At 47.6% G+C, this 24,401-nt stretch overlaps 1 protein-coding gene across 1 annotated transcript in view; it reads right to left on the reverse strand.

Annotated features, from left to right (window-relative positions):
• Window positions 1-1,799: 1,799 nt before the first annotated feature.
• Window positions 1,800-24,401, reverse strand: part of LOC310824744 (uncharacterized protein) — a gene marked incomplete at its 5' end in the record, with an annotated part of 80,383 nt that continues 57,781 nt past the window's right edge. Inside the window, 2 exons of the mRNA XM_083698001.1 lie at window positions 1,800-2,666; window positions 2,855-3,107. Coding sequence (XP_083554127.1) covers window positions 2,230-2,666; window positions 2,855-3,107 — 690 coding nt within the window. The 3' untranslated portion in view covers window positions 1,800-2,229. The remainder of the gene's footprint in view (window positions 2,667-2,854; window positions 3,108-24,401) is intronic.

The raw sequence follows: 24,401 nt of genomic DNA on the forward strand, positions 1-24,401 counted from the left end.
TGTAAAATATGCTTTGTAATATGTATTTTTGATAATAAAAAGTTAAAAAAAAAAAAAGCACGCCCGATCTCGTCCGATCTCGGAAGCTAAGCAGAGTCGGGCCGGGTTAGTACTTGGATGGGTGACCGCCTGGGAATACCCGGTGCAGTAAGCTTTTCCTTATTTCGACCAGTAGGGTGTACTATTGTATCACCACTGTAGTTTGAACAGTGCTGTAGTGTGAACACAGCTCCAGTTTCATATTGCTGTTTTGAACAGTTTATACAGTTTGCTCCAAAACCACCTGCTAAGAATTGGTGACTCACTCAGCCTTCTCTTGAGCTCGATTCTAGACTGACAACTATGAACTATGAGCCGTGGAGTGGTAAAGCAATGTCAATTGCAGTTTTGGTGTTTTGTCCCCCCCAGATAACTCCCTGCCTTCTGCGTATCAACTGCAGTATTGTTTGTGTTGTCAAGTGGCGGGCGTCTCCTTTCCTCGACTTTATATACAGTGCAGAGGGCTGGTTCCTTCGCTTACGGCCATACCACGCTGAGCACGCCCGATCTCGTCCGATCTCGGAAGCTAAGCAGAGTCGGGCCGGGTTAGTACTTGGATGGGTGACCGCCTGGGAATACCCGGTGCAGTAAGCTTTTCCTTATTTCGACCAGTAGGGTGTACTATTGTATCACCACTGTAGTTTGAACAGTGCTGTAGTGTGAACACAGCTCCAGTTTCATATTGCTGTTTTGAACAGTTTATACAGTTTGCTCCAAAACCACCTGCTAAGAATTGGTGACTCACTCAGCCTTCTCTTGAGCTCGATTCTAGACTGACAACTATGAACTATGAGCCGTGGAGTGGTAAAGCAATGTCAATTGCAGTTTTGGTGTTTTGTCCCCCCCAGATAACTCCCTGCCTTCTGCGTATCAACTGCAGTATTGTTTGTGTTGTCAAGTGGCGGGCGTCTCCTTTCCTCGACTTTATATACAGTGCAGAGGGCTGGTTCCTTCGCTTACGGCCATACCACGCTGAGCACGCCCGATCTCGTCCGATCTCGGAAGCCATTTATGGTTATTGGTAACTGTTAAATAAACCACCATTCATATCTCTTTCCTCCGTAGCCCTTCTTAGCCTTACTCATGTGTTATTAGTTGATAAACTACATTCGAGGTCAACCTACTAATCTTATTGGAGTCAGATTAAATTGTAGTCTATAATACTTGATCACCATTGATGCATTGCTTTGACCAAAAAATAGCATAGTGTATTTCCCCTTTATAAGGGGAAACTGATCATACAAACCATACCATTTATGAATGCTTGCACCTCGTGTTATGATGTGTGACATGAGATATGCCCCACCATCCTACTCACCATACAGCCCATAATTAATAAACTGGGTGTTGGTAAAAGTATTTTATTAGAGCTTATACTCTAGGTGTTTGACCTACAATCATTTTTGACATGTCCCACCCTCCTCTTTTTTTCTGAAACCCAAGCATACAGAGACTCCAAAATACTTGAAATACTTTTATAATACTTTTATTTATACTATTACTTAAAAGTGTTATTCACAAATTACCAAATAGTATTACAGTTTTATTCTTTAACTAGAATGTGTTTCGTCCCAACGAACTGCGAGAGTGTGGTTGCTAAAATGCCGCAGATGGTCACCAACAGTTACTGAATAAGACATGAGAACAGTGCATTTTGTGAAACGAAAATGCATTCAAAATTTACAAAGAACCCAATGTAAAGGTTTCAACATGCACATTTTTCCATTTACTACATATGCACTCAGATTCCATGTATGGGGCACAGATATATTATTTTTATGACACACAAACACAAGTAGGCAGACCTGTTTAGTTGAAAGCCCACTCACCACGTCAAGGTACAGGCCATGAGTGAGATGATGAGAGACAAACATTTACAAACATTTGCAAACATTTAGTTAAACATGGAGCTGACAAAGACATACAAACATCACAAGGACATGCACGCAAAAAAACGGCACGAGGACACGCATGACAAAAACACAGATTAATTGAACATAAACTAACAATAAAGGGTATGTAAATGAATTGTGTTAGATTGAAACAGAGGTTAGATTGGACCGGATATTGGACATAGACCAGAACATGTTTGTATAAAAAAGATACAACAAAGTGCATTTTTAACTACAATATAAATAAATAGGCTGACTGTATTGCTCTACTTGCTAAAACACTTTGAAACACTTTGACTCAAACAAGGCACCGACCAAACAAGGTGTAGCCCCACCTGGACTCATACTGTTTGACGAATAGGGCGGCGGTCTTGTCGTGCTCGTGAAGAGAGCTGGCGGCGGTGGCGATCTTCTGCCTGAGGTCGGCTGGCACTAGGTGGAGGTCGCTGTTGTCTGCCAGTTCTAGAAGCAGCAAGGCCAGTGCCTCCACTTCCTCTATTCCTGGCAGATGCAGATGTCTCTGGCTCATAAGCACATCTTGCAGAGCAGGACTATCCTCCTCCTCCACCTGTTCTGCCTGGGTTAGGACGGCATGCTTCCTACAGACGCTGTGGATAGGATCCTCCTCTGACTCTGCAGACATGCCAAGACCCTCGTCTGCCATCTCCTCATCTTCACCTTGTTCCTGTTCAACCGACTCCGACTCCGACTCCTCACGAGACTGCTCTTCCTCAACTGCAAATATGTAATTGTACTAATCACAAATGTGTCACAACCACTTGTGGATTCATTCAATAATATGCACGGTTTCTTTGCTTCTTTGCTTTTTAAAACTTAACTTTATACCATGTTTGTCGTCATTGCTAGAATATGCATGAAAAACTATGGATAACCTTGCGTAAGTGTGTGATTAAGTACTGTACCTTTCTGGACATAGTAGTCCCTAGCAGTGAAGCTGGTGGACTGGCACATGGCATCCTCCACGCCAAGGAGCTCCTCCTCGTCTGGGTGCTCGTACGCATCAGGGACGGGCATTGGAGCAGCAAAGTTGGGCTCCAGGACGTGATCCTTGCCGAAGAGAACCTCGGCCTGCTGATTGATGCGCTGGATCTGTCGCACGTCCATGCACGACGTCTGACCACCAGCAACCCGGAGTGATGCCATGCGGTTGTTCCACTGCACAGCAAAGGCCATCAGGTATACCTGAAACACATGACCATTTTGACTGTTATTGTATATGCTTAGAAGTGATGACTAAAACTGTGAAATAAAATGCATCATTGAAACTACGCTATATCGAAGTTTTTTTTTTTTTTTTTTTTTAATTACTCACTTGGAATGGCATAATCCCACATCTCTGTGAAGGAATGGCATTGTACAGGTGTGCGTGCAACCCCTCCAAAGAGTTACTGCCTCGCCGGCACCTGTGCTTGTTCAGCCGAACGCCATTCAGCACCACCACCTTCACAGAAACATAGAGCTGTATGCCAGGGGGATACTGTAAAGCACAACGAATTGCAAGTTCCTTATTTATTCTGGTGTCCTTTGAAATTTTTGCCATACAAGTTTGAATGGTTTTATAATGACACACGATGACTGCAAAGACATGAACCCACCTGCATGCAACTGAGATGCTTGCTTGCAGTTGCCCAGTGAGCATCAACTGCCTCTGTCGACTTGAACAGGTGGATTCCGTCAATGTCAAGGCCTGCTGGTCCCCTGAACTCTGCAATGATGGACTCAATCACCAAAGCGGTCTCCTGTAACATATATATTCTCAGCTTTGAGTGTTGTCACAACTAGAATGAGTGTAACACAACTGATGGACGGAGTAGGTTTTACCAATAACAAAACTGGCTTTATTTTCCCATATGGTGCAATTATCAAACAAACAAATGTGCGAAACGTCTGCACCAAAACCAAATGACAAAGACAAAAGATAGCAAAGGCAAAACAAAGGAAACAGCATGACACAGGTAGAGTCTGCACACCTGGAACACTCACAGAAACAACGAGGGCAAACAGAGGGTTAAATATGGTGAAGGGAAAGGCACAGGCCAGCGGGCCGTCACAGTGTTAAATCAGTCGTTACTCCTAATGATCTTACATGTATTTTCAAAACTAGATCTGAGTGACACCTTAGTCCAGTACAGTTGAATCCATATTGACAAATAAGCAAGTATGTTTGCTTCTTATTCATGAAATTCAAACATGGATCAATATCACACTTACCACAACCCCACGGGTAATGCGCCTGACATACAACCTGACCTGGTGAGGCTTGAGGAACGCCATCATCTCTTCGTCCGAATACCTGGCGTACAGCTCTTGGTTGCCACTCCTGACCGCCTGGACTAGGAGCATCATGTCCGCCTTGTTGTAGGCGAGCACCGCACCTGCCAAGGCACTCATGAACACCCCATACTTGGCGTGGCTCTGTTTGATGACAACAGCATCCCAGCGGTGCAGCCGGTGTCGGATGTCCAGTCTGACCACAGTACCCCTCTGCAACCCAGTCACCAAACAGATTCTCCAGGAAGGATGAACCGCTGTCAATGAAATTATATCAACATTTTGTGTACATGTGTTACATGTTTTTATAACTGTGTTATCCATGTGTGTCTTGCAAAAAAATTATATGAAGTTAACTGATATGTACATCACTTGGATTATCAATTTCATCATAGGTTTCAATGGAATTGTTATTAAACTTACCGACAGCAGTTGTCTGCAAGACTTTTGGCGCAGGAGCATTGGCACGTCGAAACCGGGCAATGAGACCTCTCGCCATGCGCGCGTAGCACCCCTCGGACTCAGCTGCCACCACCACTGTCGTCAAGAACTGGCCCCGCTCGTTCAGCACACTGGTGGCGGGGAGGGGGGCGGATGACACGGCTTGGGGGGGCGGATGAACCATGACAGAAAACTTTGTTGATAGCCCCCAACTCAAAATAATTGCAACGTATTATGGATTATTCCTTTAAGAAAGCGTTGTTCTAAGTGTGTGGGTACACTTTTTATGGGACCCGTTAGCTGTTAGCGCTAGCCAGCTAGCCTACTGACAGGTTGTCAATACGTTGTCATTACACATTAACAAGCCAAATCCCGCAAACGATGGTATGGTCAGTTGCTGATTTCCAGACAATATTTTATCTTTTGACAAAATCGGCACAGCTTTATACATGCCTAACAAATGTCTAACTAGCAAAGGATGAAGAGGATGAAACTTACCTGAGTAACAGGGACGTCGTAAATGAGATTCACCGATAGTGGCCGCCGGAGCCGTATAAATTAGATGACGTTTGAAATTCCTCGCATAATGATTGGTGGGTTAGAGATCATTTTTACTAAACGGCGCATAACCACTGCATCAACTTTACTAAACGGCGCATAACCATTGGTCGGTTGAGGATCGGATAGGGACTTGGAGGAGCATTTGCCTGGGAATACCCGGTGCAGTAAGCTTTTCCTTATTTCGACCAGTAGGGTGTACTATTGTATCACCACTGTAGTTTGAACAGTGCTGTAGTGTGAACACAGCTCCAGTTTCATATTGCTGTTTTGAACAGTTTATACAGTTTGCTCCAAAACCACCTGCTAAGAATTGGTGACTCACTCAGCCTTCTCTTGAGCTCGATTCTAGACTGACAACTATGAACTATGAGCCGTGGAGTGGTAAAGCAATGTCAATTGCAGTTTTGGTGTTTTGTCCCCCCCAGATAACTCCCTGCCTTCTGCGTATCAACTGCAGTATTGTTTGTGTTGTCAAGTGGCGGGCGTCTCCTTTCCTCGACTTTATATACAGTGCAGAGGGCTGGTTCCTTCGCTTACGGCCATACCACGCTGAGCACGCCCGATCTCGTCCGATCTCGGAAGCTAAGCAGAGTCGGGCCGGGTTAGTACTTGGATGGGTGACCGCCTGGGAATACCCGGTGCAGTAAGCTTTTCCTTATTTCGACCAGTAGGGTGTACTATTGTATCACCACTGTAGTTTGAACAGTGCTGTAGTGTGAACACAGCTCCAGTTTCATATTGCTGTTTTGAACAGTTTATACAGTTTGCTCCAAAACCACCTGCTAAGAATTGGTGACTCACTCAGCCTTCTCTTGAGCTCGATTCTAGACTGACAACTATGAACTATGAGCCGTGGAGTGGTAAAGCAATGTCAATTGCAGTTTTGGTGTTTTGTCCCCCCCAGATAACTCCCTGCCTTCTGCGTATCAACTGCAGTATTGTTTGTGTTGTCAAGTGGCGGGCGTCTCCTTTCCTCGACTTTATATACAGTGCAGAGGGCTGGTTCCTTCGCTTACGGCCATACCACGCTGAGCACGCCCGATCTCGTCCGATCTCGGAAGCTAAGCAGAGTCGGGCCGGGTTAGTACTTGGATGGGTGACCGCCTGGGAATACCCGGTGCAGTAAGCTTTTCCTTATTTCGACCAGTAGGGTGTACTATTGTATCACCACTGTAGTTTGAACAGTGCTGTAGTGTGAACACAGCTCCAGTTTCATATTGCTGTTTTGAACAGTTTATACAGTTTGCTCCAAAACCACCTGCTAAGAATTGGTGACTCACTCAGCCTTCTCTTGAGCTCGATTCTAGACTGACAACTATGAACTATGAGCCGTGGAGTGGTAAAGCAATGTCAATTGCAGTTTTGGTGTTTTGTCCCCCCCAGATAACTCCCTGCCTTCTGCGTATCAACTGCAGTATTGTTTGTGTTGTCAAGTGGCGGGCGTCTCCTTTCCTCGACTTTATATACAGTGCAGAGGGCTGGTTCCTTCGCTTACGGCCATACCACGCTGAGCACGCCCGATCTCGTCCGATCTCGGAAGCTAAGCAGAGTCGGGCCGGGTTAGTACTTGGATGGGTGACCGCCTGGGAATACCCGGTGCAGTAAGCTTTTCCTTATTTCGACCAGTAGGGTGTACTATTGTATCACCACTGTAGTTTGAACAGTGCTGTAGTGTGAACACAGCTCCAGTTTCATATTGCTGTTTTGAACAGTTTATACAGTTTGCTCCAAAACCACCTGCTAAGAATTGGTGACTCACTCAGCCTTCTCTTGAGCTCGATTCTAGACTGACAACTATGAACTATGAGCCGTGGAGTGGTAAAGCAATGTCAATTGCAGTTTTGGTGTTTTGTCCCCCCCAGATAACTCCCTGCCTTCTGCGTATCAACTGCAGTATTGTTTGTGTTGTCAAGTGGCGGGCGTCTCCTTTCCTCGACTTTATATACAGTGCAGAGGGCTGGTTCCTTCGCTTACGGCCATACCACGCTGAGCACGCCCGATCTCGTCCGATCTCGGAAGCTAAGCAGAGTCGGGCCGGGTTAGTACTTGGATGGGTGACCGCCTGGGAATACCCGGTGCAGTAAGCTTTTCCTTATTTCGACCAGTAGGGTGTACTATTGTATCACCACTGTAGTTTGAACAGTGCTGTAGTGTGAACACAGCTCCAGTTTCATATTGCTGTTTTGAACAGTTTATACAGTTTGCTCCAAAACCACCTGCTAAGAATTGGTGACTCACTCAGCCTTCTCTTGAGCTCGATTCTAGACTGACAACTATGAACTATGAGCCGTGGAGTGGTAAAGCAATGTCAATTGCAGTTTTGGTGTTTTGTCCCCCCCAGATAACTCCCTGCCTTCTGCGTATCAACTGCAGTATTGTTTGTGTTGTCAAGTGGCGGGCGTCTCCTTTCCTCGACTTTATATACAGTGCAGAGGGCTGGTTCCTTCGCTTACGGCCATACCACGCTGAGCACGCCCGATCTCGTCCGATCTCGGAAGCTAAGCAGAGTCGGGCCGGGTTAGTACTTGGATGGGTGACCGCCTGGGAATACCCGGTGCAGTAAGCTTTTCCTTATTTCGACCAGTAGGGTGTACTATTGTATCACCACTGTAGTTTGAACAGTGCTGTAGTGTGAACACAGCTCCAGTTTCATATTGCTGTTTTGAACAGTTTATACAGTTTGCTCCAAAACCACCTGCTAAGAATTGGTGACTCACTCAGCCTTCTCTTGAGCTCGATTCTAGACTGACAACTATGAACTATGAGCCGTGGAGTGGTAAAGCAATGTCAATTGCAGTTTTGGTGTTTTGTCCCCCCCAGATAACTCCCTGCCTTCTGCGTATCAACTGCAGTATTGTTTGTGTTGTCAAGTGGCGGGCGTCTCCTTTCCTCGACTTTATATACAGTGCAGAGGGCTGGTTCCTTCGCTTACGGCCATACCACGCTGAGCACGCCCGATCTCGTCCGATCTCGGAAGCTAAGCAGAGTCGGGCCGGGTTAGTACTTGGATGGGTGACCGCCTGGGAATACCCGGTGCAGTAAGCTTTTCCTTATTTCGACCAGTAGGGTGTACTATTGTATCACCACTGTAGTTTGAACAGTGCTGTAGTGTGAACACAGCTCCAGTTTCATATTGCTGTTTTGAACAGTTTATACAGTTTGCTCCAAAACCACCTGCTAAGAATTGGTGACTCACTCAGCCTTCTCTTGAGCTCGATTCTAGACTGACAACTATGAACTATGAGCCGTGGAGTGGTAAAGCAATGTCAATTGCAGTTTTGGTGTTTTGTCCCCCCCAGATAACTCCCTGCCTTCTGCGTATCAACTGCAGTATTGTTTGTGTTGTCAAGTGGCGGGCGTCTCCTTTCCTCGACTTTATATACAGTGCAGAGGGCTGGTTCCTTCGCTTACGGCCATACCACGCTGAGCACGCCCGATCTCGTCCGATCTCGGAAGCTAAGCAGAGTCGGGCCGGGTTAGTACTTGGATGGGTGACCGCCTGGGAATACCCGGTGCAGTAAGCTTTTCCTTATTTCGACCAGTAGGGTGTACTATTGTATCACCACTGTAGTTTGAACAGTGCTGTAGTGTGAACACAGCTCCAGTTTCATATTGCTGTTTTGAACAGTTTATACAGTTTGCTCCAAAACCACCTGCTAAGAATTGGTGACTCACTCAGCCTTCTCTTGAGCTCGATTCTAGACTGACAACTATGAACTATGAGCCGTGGAGTGGTAAAGCAATGTCAATTGCAGTTTTGGTGTTTTGTCCCCCCCAGATAACTCCCTGCCTTCTGCGTATCAACTGCAGTATTGTTTGTGTTGTCAAGTGGCGGGCGTCTCCTTTCCTCGACTTTATATACAGTGCAGAGGGCTGGTTCCTTCGCTTACGGCCATACCACGCTGAGCACGCCCGATCTCGTCCGATCTCGGAAGCTAAGCAGAGTCGGGCCGGGTTAGTACTTGGATGGGTGACCGCCTGGGAATACCCGGTGCAGTAAGCTTTTCCTTATTTCGACCAGTAGGGTGTACTATTGTATCACCACTGTAGTTTGAACAGTGCTGTAGTGTGAACACAGCTCCAGTTTCATATTGCTGTTTTGAACAGTTTATACAGTTTGCTCCAAAACCACCTGCTAAGAATTGGTGACTCACTCAGCCTTCTCTTGAGCTCGATTCTAGACTGACAACTATGAACTATGAGCCGTGGAGTGGTAAAGCAATGTCAATTGCAGTTTTGGTGTTTTGTCCCCCCCAGATAACTCCCTGCCTTCTGCGTATCAACTGCAGTATTGTTTGTGTTGTCAAGTGGCGGGCGTCTCCTTTCCTCGACTTTATATACAGTGCAGAGGGCTGGTTCCTTCGCTTACGGCCATACCACGCTGAGCACGCCCGATCTCGTCCGATCTCGGAAGCTAAGCAGAGTCGGGCCGGGTTAGTACTTGGATGGGTGACCGCCTGGGAATACCCGGTGCAGTAAGCTTTTCCTTATTTCGACCAGTAGGGTGTACTATTGTATCACCACTGTAGTTTGAACAGTGCTGTAGTGTGAACACAGCTCCAGTTTCATATTGCTGTTTTGAACAGTTTATACAGTTTGCTCCAAAACCACCTGCTAAGAATTGGTGACTCACTCAGCCTTCTCTTGAGCTCGATTCTAGACTGACAACTATGAACTATGAGCCGTGGAGTGGTAAAGCAATGTCAATTGCAGTTTTGGTGTTTTGTCCCCCCCAGATAACTCCCTGCCTTCTGCGTATCAACTGCAGTATTGTTTGTGTTGTCAAGTGGCGGGCGTCTCCTTTCCTCGACTTTATATACAGTGCAGAGGGCTGGTTCCTTCGCTTACGGCCATACCACGCTGAGCACGCCCGATCTCGTCCGATCTCGGAAGCTAAGCAGAGTCGGGCCGGGTTAGTACTTGGATGGGTGACCGCCTGGGAATACCCGGTGCAGTAAGCTTTTCCTTATTTCGACCAGTAGGGTGTACTATTGTATCACCACTGTAGTTTGAACAGTGCTGTAGTGTGAACACAGCTCCAGTTTCATATTGCTGTTTTGAACAGTTTATACAGTTTGCTCCAAAACCACCTGCTAAGAATTGGTGACTCACTCAGCCTTCTCTTGAGCTCGATTCTAGACTGACAACTATGAACTATGAGCCGTGGAGTGGTAAAGCAATGTCAATTGCAGTTTTGGTGTTTTGTCCCCCCCAGATAACTCCCTGCCTTCTGCGTATCAACTGCAGTATTGTTTGTGTTGTCAAGTGGCGGGCGTCTCCTTTCCTCGACTTTATATACAGTGCAGAGGGCTGGTTCCTTCGCTTACGGCCATACCACGCTGAGCACGCCCGATCTCGTCCGATCTCGGAAGCTAAGCAGAGTCGGGCCGGGTTAGTACTTGGATGGGTGACCGCCTGGGAATACCCGGTGCAGTAAGCTTTTCCTTATTTCGACCAGTAGGGTGTACTATTGTATCACCACTGTAGTTTGAACAGTGCTGTAGTGTGAACACAGCTCCAGTTTCATATTGCTGTTTTGAACAGTTTATACAGTTTGCTCCAAAACCACCTGCTAAGAATTGGTGACTCACTCAGCCTTCTCTTGAGCTCGATTCTAGACTGACAACTATGAACTATGAGCCGTGGAGTGGTAAAGCAATGTCAATTGCAGTTTTGGTGTTTTGTCCCCCCCAGATAACTCCCTGCCTTCTGCGTATCAACTGCAGTATTGTTTGTGTTGTCAAGTGGCGGGCGTCTCCTTTCCTCGACTTTATATACAGTGCAGAGGGCTGGTTCCTTCGCTTACGGCCATACCACGCTGAGCACGCCCGATCTCGTCCGATCTCGGAAGCTAAGCAGAGTCGGGCCGGGTTAGTACTTGGATGGGTGACCGCCTGGGAATACCCGGTGCAGTAAGCTTTTCCTTATTTCGACCAGTAGGGTGTACTATTGTATCACCACTGTAGTTTGAACAGTGCTGTAGTGTGAACACAGCTCCAGTTTCATATTGCTGTTTTGAACAGTTTATACAGTTTGCTCCAAAACCACCTGCTAAGAATTGGTGACTCACTCAGCCTTCTCTTGAGCTCGATTCTAGACTGACAACTATGAACTATGAGCCGTGGAGTGGTAAAGCAATGTCAATTGCAGTTTTGGTGTTTTGTCCCCCCCAGATAACTCCCTGCCTTCTGCGTATCAACTGCAGTATTGTTTGTGTTGTCAAGTGGCGGGCGTCTCCTTTCCTCGACTTTATATACAGTGCAGAGGGCTGGTTCCTTCGCTTACGGCCATACCACGCTGAGCACGCCCGATCTCGTCCGATCTCGGAAGCTAAGCAGAGTCGGGCCGGGTTAGTACTTGGATGGGTGACCGCCTGGGAATACCCGGTGCAGTAAGCTTTTCCTTATTTCGACCAGTAGGGTGTACTATTGTATCACCACTGTAGTTTGAACAGTGCTGTAGTGTGAACACAGCTCCAGTTTCATATTGCTGTTTTGAACAGTTTATACAGTTTGCTCCAAAACCACCTGCTAAGAATTGGTGACTCACTCAGCCTTCTCTTGAGCTCGATTCTAGACTGACAACTATGAACTATGAGCCGTGGAGTGGTAAAGCAATGTCAATTGCAGTTTTGGTGTTTTGTCCCCCCCAGATAACTCCCTGCCTTCTGCGTATCAACTGCAGTATTGTTTGTGTTGTCAAGTGGCGGGCGTCTCCTTTCCTCGACTTTATATACAGTGCAGAGGGCTGGTTCCTTCGCTTACGGCCATACCACGCTGAGCACGCCCGATCTCGTCCGATCTCGGAAGCTAAGCAGAGTCGGGCCGGGTTAGTACTTGGATGGGTGACCGCCTGGGAATACCCGGTGCAGTAAGCTTTTCCTTATTTCGACCAGTAGGGTGTACTATTGTATCACCACTGTAGTTTGAACAGTGCTGTAGTGTGAACACAGCTCCAGTTTCATATTGCTGTTTTGAACAGTTTATACAGTTTGCTCCAAAACCACCTGCTAAGAATTGGTGACTCACTCAGCCTTCTCTTGAGCTCGATTCTAGACTGACAACTATGAACTATGAGCCGTGGAGTGGTAAAGCAATGTCAATTGCAGTTTTGGTGTTTTGTCCCCCCCAGATAACTCCCTGCCTTCTGCGTATCAACTGCAGTATTGTTTGTGTTGTCAAGTGGCGGGCGTCTCCTTTCCTCGACTTTATATACAGTGCAGAGGGCTGGTTCCTTCGCTTACGGCCATACCACGCTGAGCACGCCCGATCTCGTCCGATCTCGGAAGCTAAGCAGAGTCGGGCCGGGTTAGTACTTGGATGGGTGACCGCCTGGGAATACCCGGTGCAGTAAGCTTTTCCTTATTTCGACCAGTAGGGTGTACTATTGTATCACCACTGTAGTTTGAACAGTGCTGTAGTGTGAACACAGCTCCAGTTTCATATTGCTGTTTTGAACAGTTTATACAGTTTGCTCCAAAACCACCTGCTAAGAATTGGTGACTCACTCAGCCTTCTCTTGAGCTCGATTCTAGACTGACAACTATGAACTATGAGCCGTGGAGTGGTAAAGCAATGTCAATTGCAGTTTTGGTGTTTTGTCCCCCCCAGATAACTCCCTGCCTTCTGCGTATCAACTGCAGTATTGTTTGTGTTGTCAAGTGGCGGGCGTCTCCTTTCCTCGACTTTATATACAGTGCAGAGGGCTGGTTCCTTCGCTTACGGCCATACCACGCTGAGCACGCCCGATCTCGTCCGATCTCGGAAGCTAAGCAGAGTCGGGCCGGGTTAGTACTTGGATGGGTGACCGCCTGGGAATACCCGGTGCAGTAAGCTTTTCCTTATTTCGACCAGTAGGGTGTACTATTGTATCACCACTGTAGTTTGAACAGTGCTGTAGTGTGAACACAGCTCCAGTTTCATATTGCTGTTTTGAACAGTTTATACAGTTTGCTCCAAAACCACCTGCTAAGAATTGGTGACTCACTCAGCCTTCTCTTGAGCTCGATTCTAGACTGACAACTATGAACTATGAGCCGTGGAGTGGTAAAGCAATGTCAATTGCAGTTTTGGTGTTTTGTCCCCCCCAGATAACTCCCTGCCTTCTGCGTATCAACTGCAGTATTGTTTGTGTTGTCAAGTGGCGGGCGTCTCCTTTCCTCGACTTTATATACAGTGCAGAGGGCTGGTTCCTTCGCTTACGGCCATACCACGCTGAGCACGCCCGATCTCGTCCGATCTCGGAAGCTAAGCAGAGTCGGGCCGGGTTAGTACTTGGATGGGTGACCGCCCCTGGGAATACCCGGTGCAGTAAGCTTTTCCTTATTTCGACCAGTAGGGTGTACTATTGTATCACCACTGTAGTTTGAACAGTGCTGTAGTGTGAACACAGCTCCAGTTTCATATTGCTGTTTTGAACAGTTTATACAGTTTGCTCCAAAACCACCTGCTAAGAATTGGTGACTCACTCAGCCTTCTCTTGAGCTCGATTCTAGACTGACAACTATGAACTATGAGCCGTGGAGTGGTAAAGCAATGTCAATTGCAGTTTTGGTGTTTTGTCCCCCCCAGATAACTCCCTGCCTTCTGCGTATCAACTGCAGTATTGTTTGTGTTGTCAAGTGGCGGGCGTCTCCTTTCCTCGACTTTATATACAGTGCAGAGGGCTGGTTCCTTCGCTTACGGCCATACCACGCTGAGCACGCCCGATCTCGTCCGATCTCGGAAGCTAAGCAGAGTCGGGCCGGGTTAGTACTTGGATGGGTGACCGCCTGGGAATACCCGGTGCAGTAAGCTTTTCCTTATTTCGACCAGTAGGGTGTACTATTGTATCACCACTGTAGTTTGAACAGTGCTGTAGTGTGAACACAGCTCCAGTTTCATATTGCTGTTTTGAACAGTTTATACAGTTTGCTCCAAAACCACCTGCTAAGAATTGGTGACTCACTCAGCCTTCTCTTGAGCTCGATTCTAGACTGACAACTATGAACTATGAGCCGTGGAGTGGTAAAGCAATGTCAATTGCAGTTTTGGTGTTTTGTCCCCCCCAGATAACTCCCTGCCTTCTGCGTATCAACTGCAGTATTGTTTGTGTTGTCAAGTGGCGGGCGTCTCCTTTCCTCGACTTTATATACAGTGCAGAGGGCTGGTTCCTTCGCTTACGGCCATACCACGCTGAGCACGCCCGATCTCGTCCGATCTCGGAAGCTAAGCAGAGTCGGGCCGGGTTAGTACTTGGATGGGTGACCGCCTGGGAATACCCGGTGCAGTAAGCTTTTCCTTATTTCGACCAGTAGGGTGTACTATTGTATCACCACTGTAGTTTGAACAGTGCTGTAGTGTGAACACAGCTCCAGTTTCATATTGCTGTTTTGAACAGTTTATACAGTTTGCTCCAAAACCACCTGCTAAGAATTGGTGACTCACTCAGCCTTCTCTTGAGCTCGATTCTAGACTGACAACTATGAACTATGAGCCGTGGAGTGGTAAAGCAATGTCAATTGCAGTTTTGGTGTTTTGTCCCCCCCAGATAACTCCCTGCCTTCTGCGTATCAACTGCAGTATTGTTTGTGTTGTCAAGTGGCGGGCGTCTCCTTTCCTCGACTTTATATACAGTGCAGAGGGCTGGTTCCTTCGCTTACGGCCATACCACGCTGAGCACGCCCGATCTCGTCCGATCTCGGAAGCTAAGCAGAGTCGGGCCGGGTTAGTACTTGGATGGGTGACCGCCTGGGAATACCCGGTGCAGTAAGCTTTTCCTTATTTCGACCAGTAGGGTGTACTATTGTATCACCACTGTAGTTTGAACAGTGCTGTAGTGTGAACACAGCTCCAGTTTCATATTGCTGTTTTGAACAGTTTATACAGTTTGCTCCAAAACCACCTGCTAAGAATTGGTGACTCACTCAGCCTTCTCTTGAGCTCGATTCTAGACTGACAACTATGAACTATGAGCCGTGGAGTGGTAAAGCAATGTCAATTGCAGTTTTGGTGTTTTGTCCCCCCCAGATAACTCCCTGCCTTCTGCGTATCAACTGCAGTATTGTTTGTGTTGTCAAGTGGCGGGCGTCTCCTTTCCTCGACTTTATATACAGTGCAGAGGGCTGGTTCCTTCGCTTACGGCCATACCACGCTGAGCACGCCCGATCTCGTCCGATCTCGGAAGCTAAGCAGAGTCGGGCCGGGTTAGTACTTGGATGGGTGACCGCCTGGGAATACCCAGTGCAGTAAGCTTTTCCTTATTTCGACCAGTAGGGTGTACTATTGTATCACCACTGTAGTTTGAACAGTGCTGTAGTGTGAACACAGCTCCAGTTTCATATTGCTGTTTTGAACAGTTTATACAGTTTGCTCCAAAACCACCTGCTAAGAATTGGTGACTCACTCAGCCTTCTCTTGAGCTCGATTCTAGACTGACAACTATGAACTATGAGCCGTGGAGTGGTAAAGCAATGTCAATTGCAGTTTTGGTGTTTTGTCCCCCCCAGATAACTCCCTGCCTTCTGCGTATCAACTGCAGTATTGTTTGTGTTGTCAAGTGGCGGGCGTCTCCTTTCCTCGACTTTATATACAGTGCAGAGGGCTGGTTCCTTCGCTTACGGCCATACCACGCTGAGCACGCCCGATCTCGTCCGATCTCGGAAGCTAAGCAGAGTCGGGCCGGGTTAGTACTTGGATGGGTGACCGCCTGGGAATACCCGGTGCAGTAAGCTTTTCCTTATTTCGACCAGTAGGGTGTACTATTGTATCACCACTGTAGTTTGAACAGTGCTGTAGTGTGAACACAGCTCCAGTTTCATATTGCTGTTTTGAACAGTTTATACAGTTTGCTCCAAAACCACCTGCTAAGAATTGGTGACTCACTCAGCCTTCTCTTGAGCTCGATTCTAGACTGACAACTATGAACTATGAGCCGTGGAGTGGTAAAGCAATGTCAATTGCAGTTTTGGTGTTTTGTCCCCCCCAGATAACTCCCTGCCTTCTGCGTATCAACTGCAGTATTGTTTGTGTTGTCAAGTGGCGGGCGTCTCCTTTCCTCGACTTTATATACAGTGCAGAGGGCTGGTTCCTTCGCTTACGGCCATACCACGCTGAGCACGCCCGATCTCGTCCGATCTCGGAAGCTAAGCAGAGTCGGGCCGGGTTAGTACTTGGATGGGTGACCGCCTGGGAATACCCGGTGCAGTAAGCTTTTCCTTATTTCGACCAGTAGGGTGTACTATTGTATCACCACTGTAGTTTGAACAGTGCTGTAGTGTGAACACAGCTCCAGTTTCATATTGCTGTTTTGAACAGTTTATACAGTTTGCTCCAAAACCACCTGCTAAGAATTGGTGACTCACTCAGCCTTCTCTTGAGCTCGATTCTAGACTGACAACTATGAACTATGAGCCGTGGAGTGGTAAAGCAATGTCAATTGCAGTTTTGGTGTTTTGTCCCCCCCAGATAACTCCCTGCCTTCTGCGTATCAACTGCAGTATTGTTTGTGTTGTCAAGTGGCGGGCGTCTCCTTTCCTCGACTTTATATACAGTGCAGAGGGCTGGTTCCTTCGCTTACGGCCATACCACGCTGAGCACGCCCGATCTCGTCCGATCTCGGAAGCTAAGCAGAGTCGGGCCGGGTTAGTACTTGGATGGGTGACCGCCTGGGAATACCCGGTGCAGTAAGCTTTTCCTTATTTCGACCAGTAGGGTGTACTATTGTATCACCACTGTAGTTTGAACAGTGCTGTAGTGTGAACACAGCTCCAGTTTCATATTGCTGTTTTGAACAGTTTATACAGTTTGCTCCAAAACCACCTGCTAAGAATTGGTGACTCACTCAGCCTTCTCTTGAGCTCGATTCTAGACTGACAACTATGAACTATGAGCCGTGGAGTGGTAAAGCAATGTCAATTGCAGTTTTGGTGTTTTGTCCCCCCCAGATAACTCCCTGCCTTCTGCGTATCAACTGCAGTATTGTTTGTGTTGTCAAGTGGCGGGCGTCTCCTTTCCTCGACTTTATATACAGTGCAGAGGGCTGGTTCCTTCGCTTACGGCCATACCACGCTGAGCACGCCCGATCTCGTCCGATCTCGGAAGCTAAGCAGAGTCGGGCCGGGTTAGTACTTGGATGGGTGACCGCCTGGGAATACCCGGTGCAGTAAGCTTTTCCTTATTTCGACCAGTAGGGTGTACTATTGTATCACCACTGTAGTTTGAACAGTGCTGTAGTGTGAACACAGCTCCAGTTTCATATTGCTGTTTTGAACAGTTTATACAGTTTGCTCCAAAACCACCTGCTAAGAATTGGTGACTCACTCAGCCTTCTCTTGAGCTCGATTCTAGACTGACAACTATGAACTATGAGCCGTGGAGTGGTAAAGCAATGTCAATTGCAGTTTTGGTGTTTTGTCCCCCCCAGATAACTCCCTGCCTTCTGCGTATCAACTGCAGTATTGTTTGTGTTGTCAAGTGGCGGGCGTCTCCTTTCCTCGACTTTATATACAGTGCAGAGGGCTGGTTCCTTCGCTTACGGCCATACCACGCTGAGCACGCCCGATCTCGTCCGATCTCGGAAGCTAAGCAGAGTCGGGCCGGGTTAGTACTTGGATGGGTGACCGCCTGGGAATACCCGGTGCAGTAAGCTTTTCCTTATTTCGACCAGTAGGGTGTACTATTGTATCACCACTGTAGTTTGAACAGTGCTGTAGTGTGAACACAGCTCCAGTTTCATATTGCTGTTTTGAACAGTTTATACAGTTTGCTCCAAAACCACCTGCTAAGAATTGGTGACTCACTCAGCCTTCTCTTGAGCTCGATTCTAGACTGACAACTATGAACTATGAGCCGTGGAGTGGTAAAGCAATGTCAATTGCAGTTTTGGTGTTTTGTCCCCCCCAGATAACTCCCTGCCTTCTGCGTATCAACTGCAGTATTGTTTGTGTTGTCAAGTGGCGGGCGTCTCCTTTCCTCGACTTTATATACAGTGCAGAGGGCTGGTTCCTTCGCTTACGGCCATACCACGCTGAGCACGCCCGATCTCGTCCGATCTCGGAAGCTAAGCAGAGTCGGGCCGGGTTAGTACTTGGATGGGTGACCGCCTGGGAATACCCGGTGCAGTAAGCTTTTCCTTATTTCGACCAGTAGGGTGTACTATTGTATCACCACTGTAGTTTGAACAGTGCTGTAGTGTGAACACAGCTCCAGTTTCATATTGCTGTTTTGAACAGTTTATACAGTTTGCTCCAAAACCACCTGCTAAGAATTGGTGACTCACTCAGCCTTCTCTTGAGCTCGATTCTAGACTGACAACTATGAACTATGAGCCGTGGAGTGGTAAAGCAATGTCAATTGCAGTTTTGGTGTTTTGTCCCCCCCAGATAACTCCCTGCCTTCTGCGTATCAACTGCAGTATTGTTTGTGTTGTCAAGTGGCGGGCGTCTCCTTTCCTCGACTTTATATACAGTGCAGAGGGCTGGTTCCTTCGCTTACGGCCATACCACGCTGAGCACGCCCGATCTCGTCCGATCTCGGAAGCTAAGCAGAGTCGGGCCGGGTTAGTACTTGGATGGGTGACCGCCTGGGAATACCCGGTGCAGTAAGCTTTTCCTTATTTCGACCAGTAGGGTGTACTATTGTATCACCACTGTAGTTTGAACAGTGCTGTAGTGTGAACACAGCTCCAGTTTCATATTGCTGTTTTGAACAGTTTATACAGTTTGCTCCAAAACCACCTGCTAAGAATTGGTGACTCACTCAGCCTTCTCTTGAGCTCGATTCTAGACTGACAACTATGAACTATGAGCCGTGGAGTGGTAAAGCAATGTCAATTGCAGTTTTGGTGTTTTGTCCCCCCCAGATAACTCCCTGCCTTCTGCGTATCAACTGCAGTATTGTTTGTGTTGTCAAGTGGCGGGCGTCTCCTTTCCTCGACTTTATATACAGTGCAGAGGGCTGGTTCCTTCGCTTACGGCCATACCACGCTGAGCACGCCCGATCTCGTCCGATCTCGGAAGCTAAGCAGAGTCGGGCCGGGTTAGTACTTGGATGGGTGACCGCCTGGGAATACCCGGTGCAGTAAGCTTTTCCTTATTTCGACCAGTAGGGTGTACTATTGTATCACCACTGTAGTTTGAACAGTGCTGTAGTGTGAACACAGCTCCAGTTTCATATTGCTGTTTTGAACAGTTTATACAGTTTGCTCCAAAACCACCTGCTAAGAATTGGTGACTCACTCAGCCTTCTCTTGAGCTCGATTCTAGACTGACAACTATGAACTATGAGCCGTGGAGTGGTAAAGCAATGTCAATTGCAGTTTTGGTGTTTTGTCCCCCCCAGATAACTCCCTGCCTTCTGCGTATCAACTGCAGTATTGTTTGTGTTGTCAAGTGGCGGGCGTCTCCTTTCCTCGACTTTATATACAGTGCAGAGGGCTGGTTCCTTCGCTTACGGCCATACCACGCTGAGCACGCCCGATCTCGTCCGATCTCGGAAGCTAAGCAGAGTCGGGCCGGGTTAGTACTTGGATGGGTGACCGCCTGGGAATACCCGGTGCAGTAAGCTTTTCCTTATTTCGACCAGTAGGGTGTACTATTGTATCACCACTGTAGTTTGAACAGTGCTGTAGTGTGAACACAGCTCCAGTTTCATATTGCTGTTTTGAACAGTTTATACAGTTTGCTCCAAAACCACCTGCTAAGAATTGGTGACTCACTCAGCCTTCTCTTGAGCTCGATTCTAGACTGACAACTATGAACTATGAGCCGTGGAGTGGTAAAGCAATGTCAATTGCAGTTTTGGTGTTTTGTCCCCCCCAGATAACTCCCTGCCTTCTGCGTATCAACTGCAGTATTGTTTGTGTTGTCAAGTGGCGGGCGTCTCCTTTCCTCGACTTTATATACAGTGCAGAGGGCTGGTTCCTTCGCTTACGGCCATACCACGCTGAGCACGCCCGATCTCGTCCGATCTCGGAAGCTAAGCAGAGTCGGGCCGGGTTAGTACTTGGATGGGTGACCGCCTGGGAATACCCGGTGCAGTAAGCTTTTCCTTATTTCGACCAGTAGGGTGTACTATTGTATCACCACTGTAGTTTGAACAGTGCTGTAGTGTGAACACAGCTCCAGTTTCATATTGCTGTTTTGAACAGTTTATACAGTTTGCTCCAAAACCACCTGCTAAGAATTGGTGACTCACTCAGCCTTCTCTTGAGCTCGATTCTAGACTGACAACTATGAACTATGAGCCGTGGAGTGGTAAAGCAATGTCAATTGCAGTTTTGGTGTTTTGTCCCCCCCAGATAACTCCCTGCCTTCTGCGTATCAACTGCAGTATTGTTTGTGTTGTCAAGTGGCGGGCGTCTCCTTTCCTCGACTTTATATACAGTGCAGAGGGCTGGTTCCTTCGCTTACGGCCATACCACGCTGAGCACGCCCGATCTCGTCCGATCTCGGAAGCTAAGCAGAGTCGGGCCGGGTTAGTACTTGGATGGGTGACCGCCTGGGAATACCCGGTGCAGTAAGCTTTTCCTTATTTCGACCAGTAGGGTGTACTATTGTATCACCACTGTAGTTTGAACAGTGCTGTAGTGTGAACACAGCTCCAGTTTCATATTGCTGTTTTGAACAGTTTATACAGTTTGCTCCAAAACCACCTGCTAAGAATTGGTGACTCACTCAGCCTTCTCTTGAGCTCGATTCTAGACTGACAACTATGAACTATGAGCCGTGGAGTGGTAAAGCAATGTCAATTGCAGTTTTGGTGTTTTGTCCCCCCCAGATAACTCCCTGCCTTCTGCGTATCAACTGCAGTATTGTTTGTGTTGTCAAGTGGCGGGCGTCTCCTTTCCTCGACTTTATATACAGTGCAGAGGGCTGGTTCCTTCGCTTACGGCCATACCACGCTGAGCACGCCCGATCTCGTCCGATCTCGGAAGCTAAGCAGAGTCGGGCCGGGTTAGTACTTGGATGGGTGACCGCCTGGGAATACCCGGTGCAGTAAGCTTTTCCTTATTTCGACCAGTAGGGTGTACTATTGTATCACCACTGTAGTTTGAACAGTGCTGTAGTGTGAACACAGCTCCAGTTTCATATTGCTGTTTTGAACAGTTTATACAGTTTGCTCCAAAACCACCTGCTAAGAATTGGTGACTCACTCAGCCTTCTCTTGAGCTCGATTCTAGACTGACAACTATGAACTATGAGCCGTGGAGTGGTAAAGCAATGTCAATTGCAGTTTTGGTGTTTTGTCCCCCCCAGATAACTCCCTGCCTTCTGCGTATCAACTGCAGTATTGTTTGTGTTGTCAAGTGGCGGGCGTCTCCTTTCCTCGACTTTATATACAGTGCAGAGGGCTGGTTCCTTCGCTTACGGCCATACCACGCTGAGCACGCCCGATCTCGTCCGATCTCGGAAGCTAAGCAGAGTCGGGCCGGGTTAGTACTTGGATGGGTGACCGCCTGGGAATACCCGGTGCAGTAAGCTTTTCCTTATTTCGACCAGTAGGGTGTACTATTGTATCACCACTGTAGTTTGAACAGTGCTGTAGTGTGAACACAGCTCCAGTTTCATATTGCTGTTTTGAACAGTTTATACAGTTTGCTCCAAAACCACCTGCTAAGAATTGGTGACTCACTCAGCCTTCTCTTGAGCTCGATTCTAGACTGACAACTATGAACTATGAGCCGTGGAGTGGTAAAGCAATGTCAATTGCAGTTTTGGTGTTTTGTCCCCCCCAGATAACTCCCTGCCTTCTGCGTATCAACTGCAGTATTGTTTGTGTTGTCAAGTGGCGGGCGTCTCCTTTCCTCGACTTTATATACAGTGCAGAGGGCTGGTTCCTTCGCTTACGGCCATACCACGCTGAGCACGCCCGATCTCGTCCGATCTCGGAAGCTAAGCAGAGTCGGGCCGGGTTAGTACTTGGATGGGTGACCGCCTGGGAATACCCGGTGCAGTAAGCTTTTCCTTATTTCGACCAGTAGGGTGTACTATTGTATCACCACTGTAGTTTGAACAGTGCTGTAGTGTGAACACAGCTCCAGTTTCATATTGCTGTTTTGAACAGTTTATACAGTTTGCTCCAAAACCACCTGCTAAGAATTGGTGACTCACTCAGCCTTCTCTTGAGCTCGATTCTAGACTGACAACTATGAACTATGAGCCGTGGAGTGGTAAAGCAATGTCAATTGCAGTTTTGGTGTTTTGTCCCCCCCAGATAACTCCCTGCCTTCTGCGTATCAACTGCAGTATTGTTTGTGTTGTCAAGTGGCGGGCGTCTCCTTTCCTCGACTTTATATACAGTGCAGAGGGCTGGTTCCTTCGCTTACGGCCATACCACGCTGAGCACGCCCGATCTCGTCCGATCTCGGAAGCTAAGCAGAGTCGGGCCGGGTTAGTACTTGGATGGGTGACCGCCTGGGAATACCCGGTGCAGTAAGCTTTTCCTTATTTCGACCAGTAGGGTGTACTATTGTATCACCACTGTAGTTTGAACAGTGCTGTAGTGTGAACACAGCTCCAGTTTCATATTGCTGTTTTGAACAGTTTATACAGTTTGCTCCAAAACCACCTGCTAAGAATTGGTGACTCACTCAGCCTTCTCTTGAGCTCGATTCTAGACTGACAACTATGAACTATGAGCCGTGGAGTGGTAAAGCAATGTCAATTGCAGTTTTGGTGTTTTGTCCCCCCCAGATAACTCCCTGCCTTCTGCGTATCAACTGCAGTATTGTTTGTGTTGTCAAGTGGCGGGCGTCTCCTTTCCTCGACTTTATATACAGTGCAGAGGGCTGGTTCCTTCGCTTACGGCCATACCACGCTGAGCACGCCCGATCTCGTCCGATCTCGGAAGCTAAGCAGAGTCGGGCCGGGTTAGTACTTGGATGGGTGACCGCCTGGGAATACCCGGTGCAGTAAGCTTTTCCTTATTTCGACCAGTAGGGTGTACTATTGTATCACCACTGTAGTTTGAACAGTGCTGTAGTGTGAACACAGCTCCAGTTTCATATTGCTGTTTTGAACAGTTTATACAGTTTGCTCCAAAACCACCTGCTAAGAATTGGTGACTCACTCAGCCTTCTCTTGAGCTCGATTCTAGACTGACAACTATGAACTATGAGCCGTGGAGTGGTAAAGCAATGTCAATTGCAGTTTTGGTGTTTTGTCCCCCCCAGATAACTCCCTGCCTTCTGCGTATCAACTGCAGTATTGTTTGTGTTGTCAAGTGGCGGGCGTCTCCTTTCCTCGACTTTATATACAGTGCAGAGGGCTGGTTCCTTCGCTTACGGCCATACCACGCTGAGCACGCCCGATCTCGTCCGATCTCGGAAGCTAAGCAGAGTCGGGCCGGGTTAGTACTTGGATGGGTGACCGCCTGGGAATACCCGGTGCAGTAAGCTTTTCCTTATTTCGACCAGTAGGGTGTACTATTGTATCACCACTGTAGTTTGAACAGTGCTGTAGTGTGAACACAGCTCCAGTTTCATATTGCTGTTTTGAACAGTTTATACAGTTTGCTCCAAAACCACCTGCTAAGAATTGGTGACTCACTCAGCCTTCTCTTGAGCTCGATTCTAGACTGACAACTATGAACTATGAGCCGTGGAGTGGTAAAGCAATGTCAATTGCAGTTTTGGTGTTTTGTCCCCCCCAGATAACTCCCTGCCTTCTGCGTATCAACTGCAGTATTGTTTGTGTTGTCAAGTGGCGGGCGTCTCCTTTCCTCGACTTTATATACAGTGCAGAGGGCTGGTTCCTTCGCTTACGGCCATACCACGCTGAGCACGCCCGATCTCGTCCGATCTCGGAAGCTAAGCAGAGTCGGGCCGGGTTAGTACTTGGATGGGTGACCGCCTGGGAATACCCGGTGCAGTAAGCTTTTCCTTATTTCGACCAGTAGGGTGTACTATTGTATCACCACTGTAGTTTGAACAGTGCTGTAGTGTGAACACAGCTCCAGTTTCATATTGCTGTTTTGAACAGTTTATACAGTTTGCTCCAAAACCACCTGCTAAGAATTGGTGACTCACTCAGCCTTCTCTTGAGCTCGATTCTAGACTGACAACTATGAACTATGAGCCGTGGAGTGGTAAAGCAATGTCAATTGCAGTTTTGGTGTTTTGTCCCCCCCAGATAACTCCCTGCCTTCTGCGTATCAACTGCAGTATTGTTTGTGTTGTCAAGTGGCGGGCGTCTCCTTT

This window comes from Argentina silus, assembly GCF_951799395.1.
Source record: "Argentina silus genome assembly, contig: scaffold_75, whole genome shotgun sequence".
Taxonomy (NCBI): domain Eukaryota; kingdom Metazoa; phylum Chordata; class Actinopteri; order Argentiniformes; family Argentinidae; genus Argentina; species Argentina silus.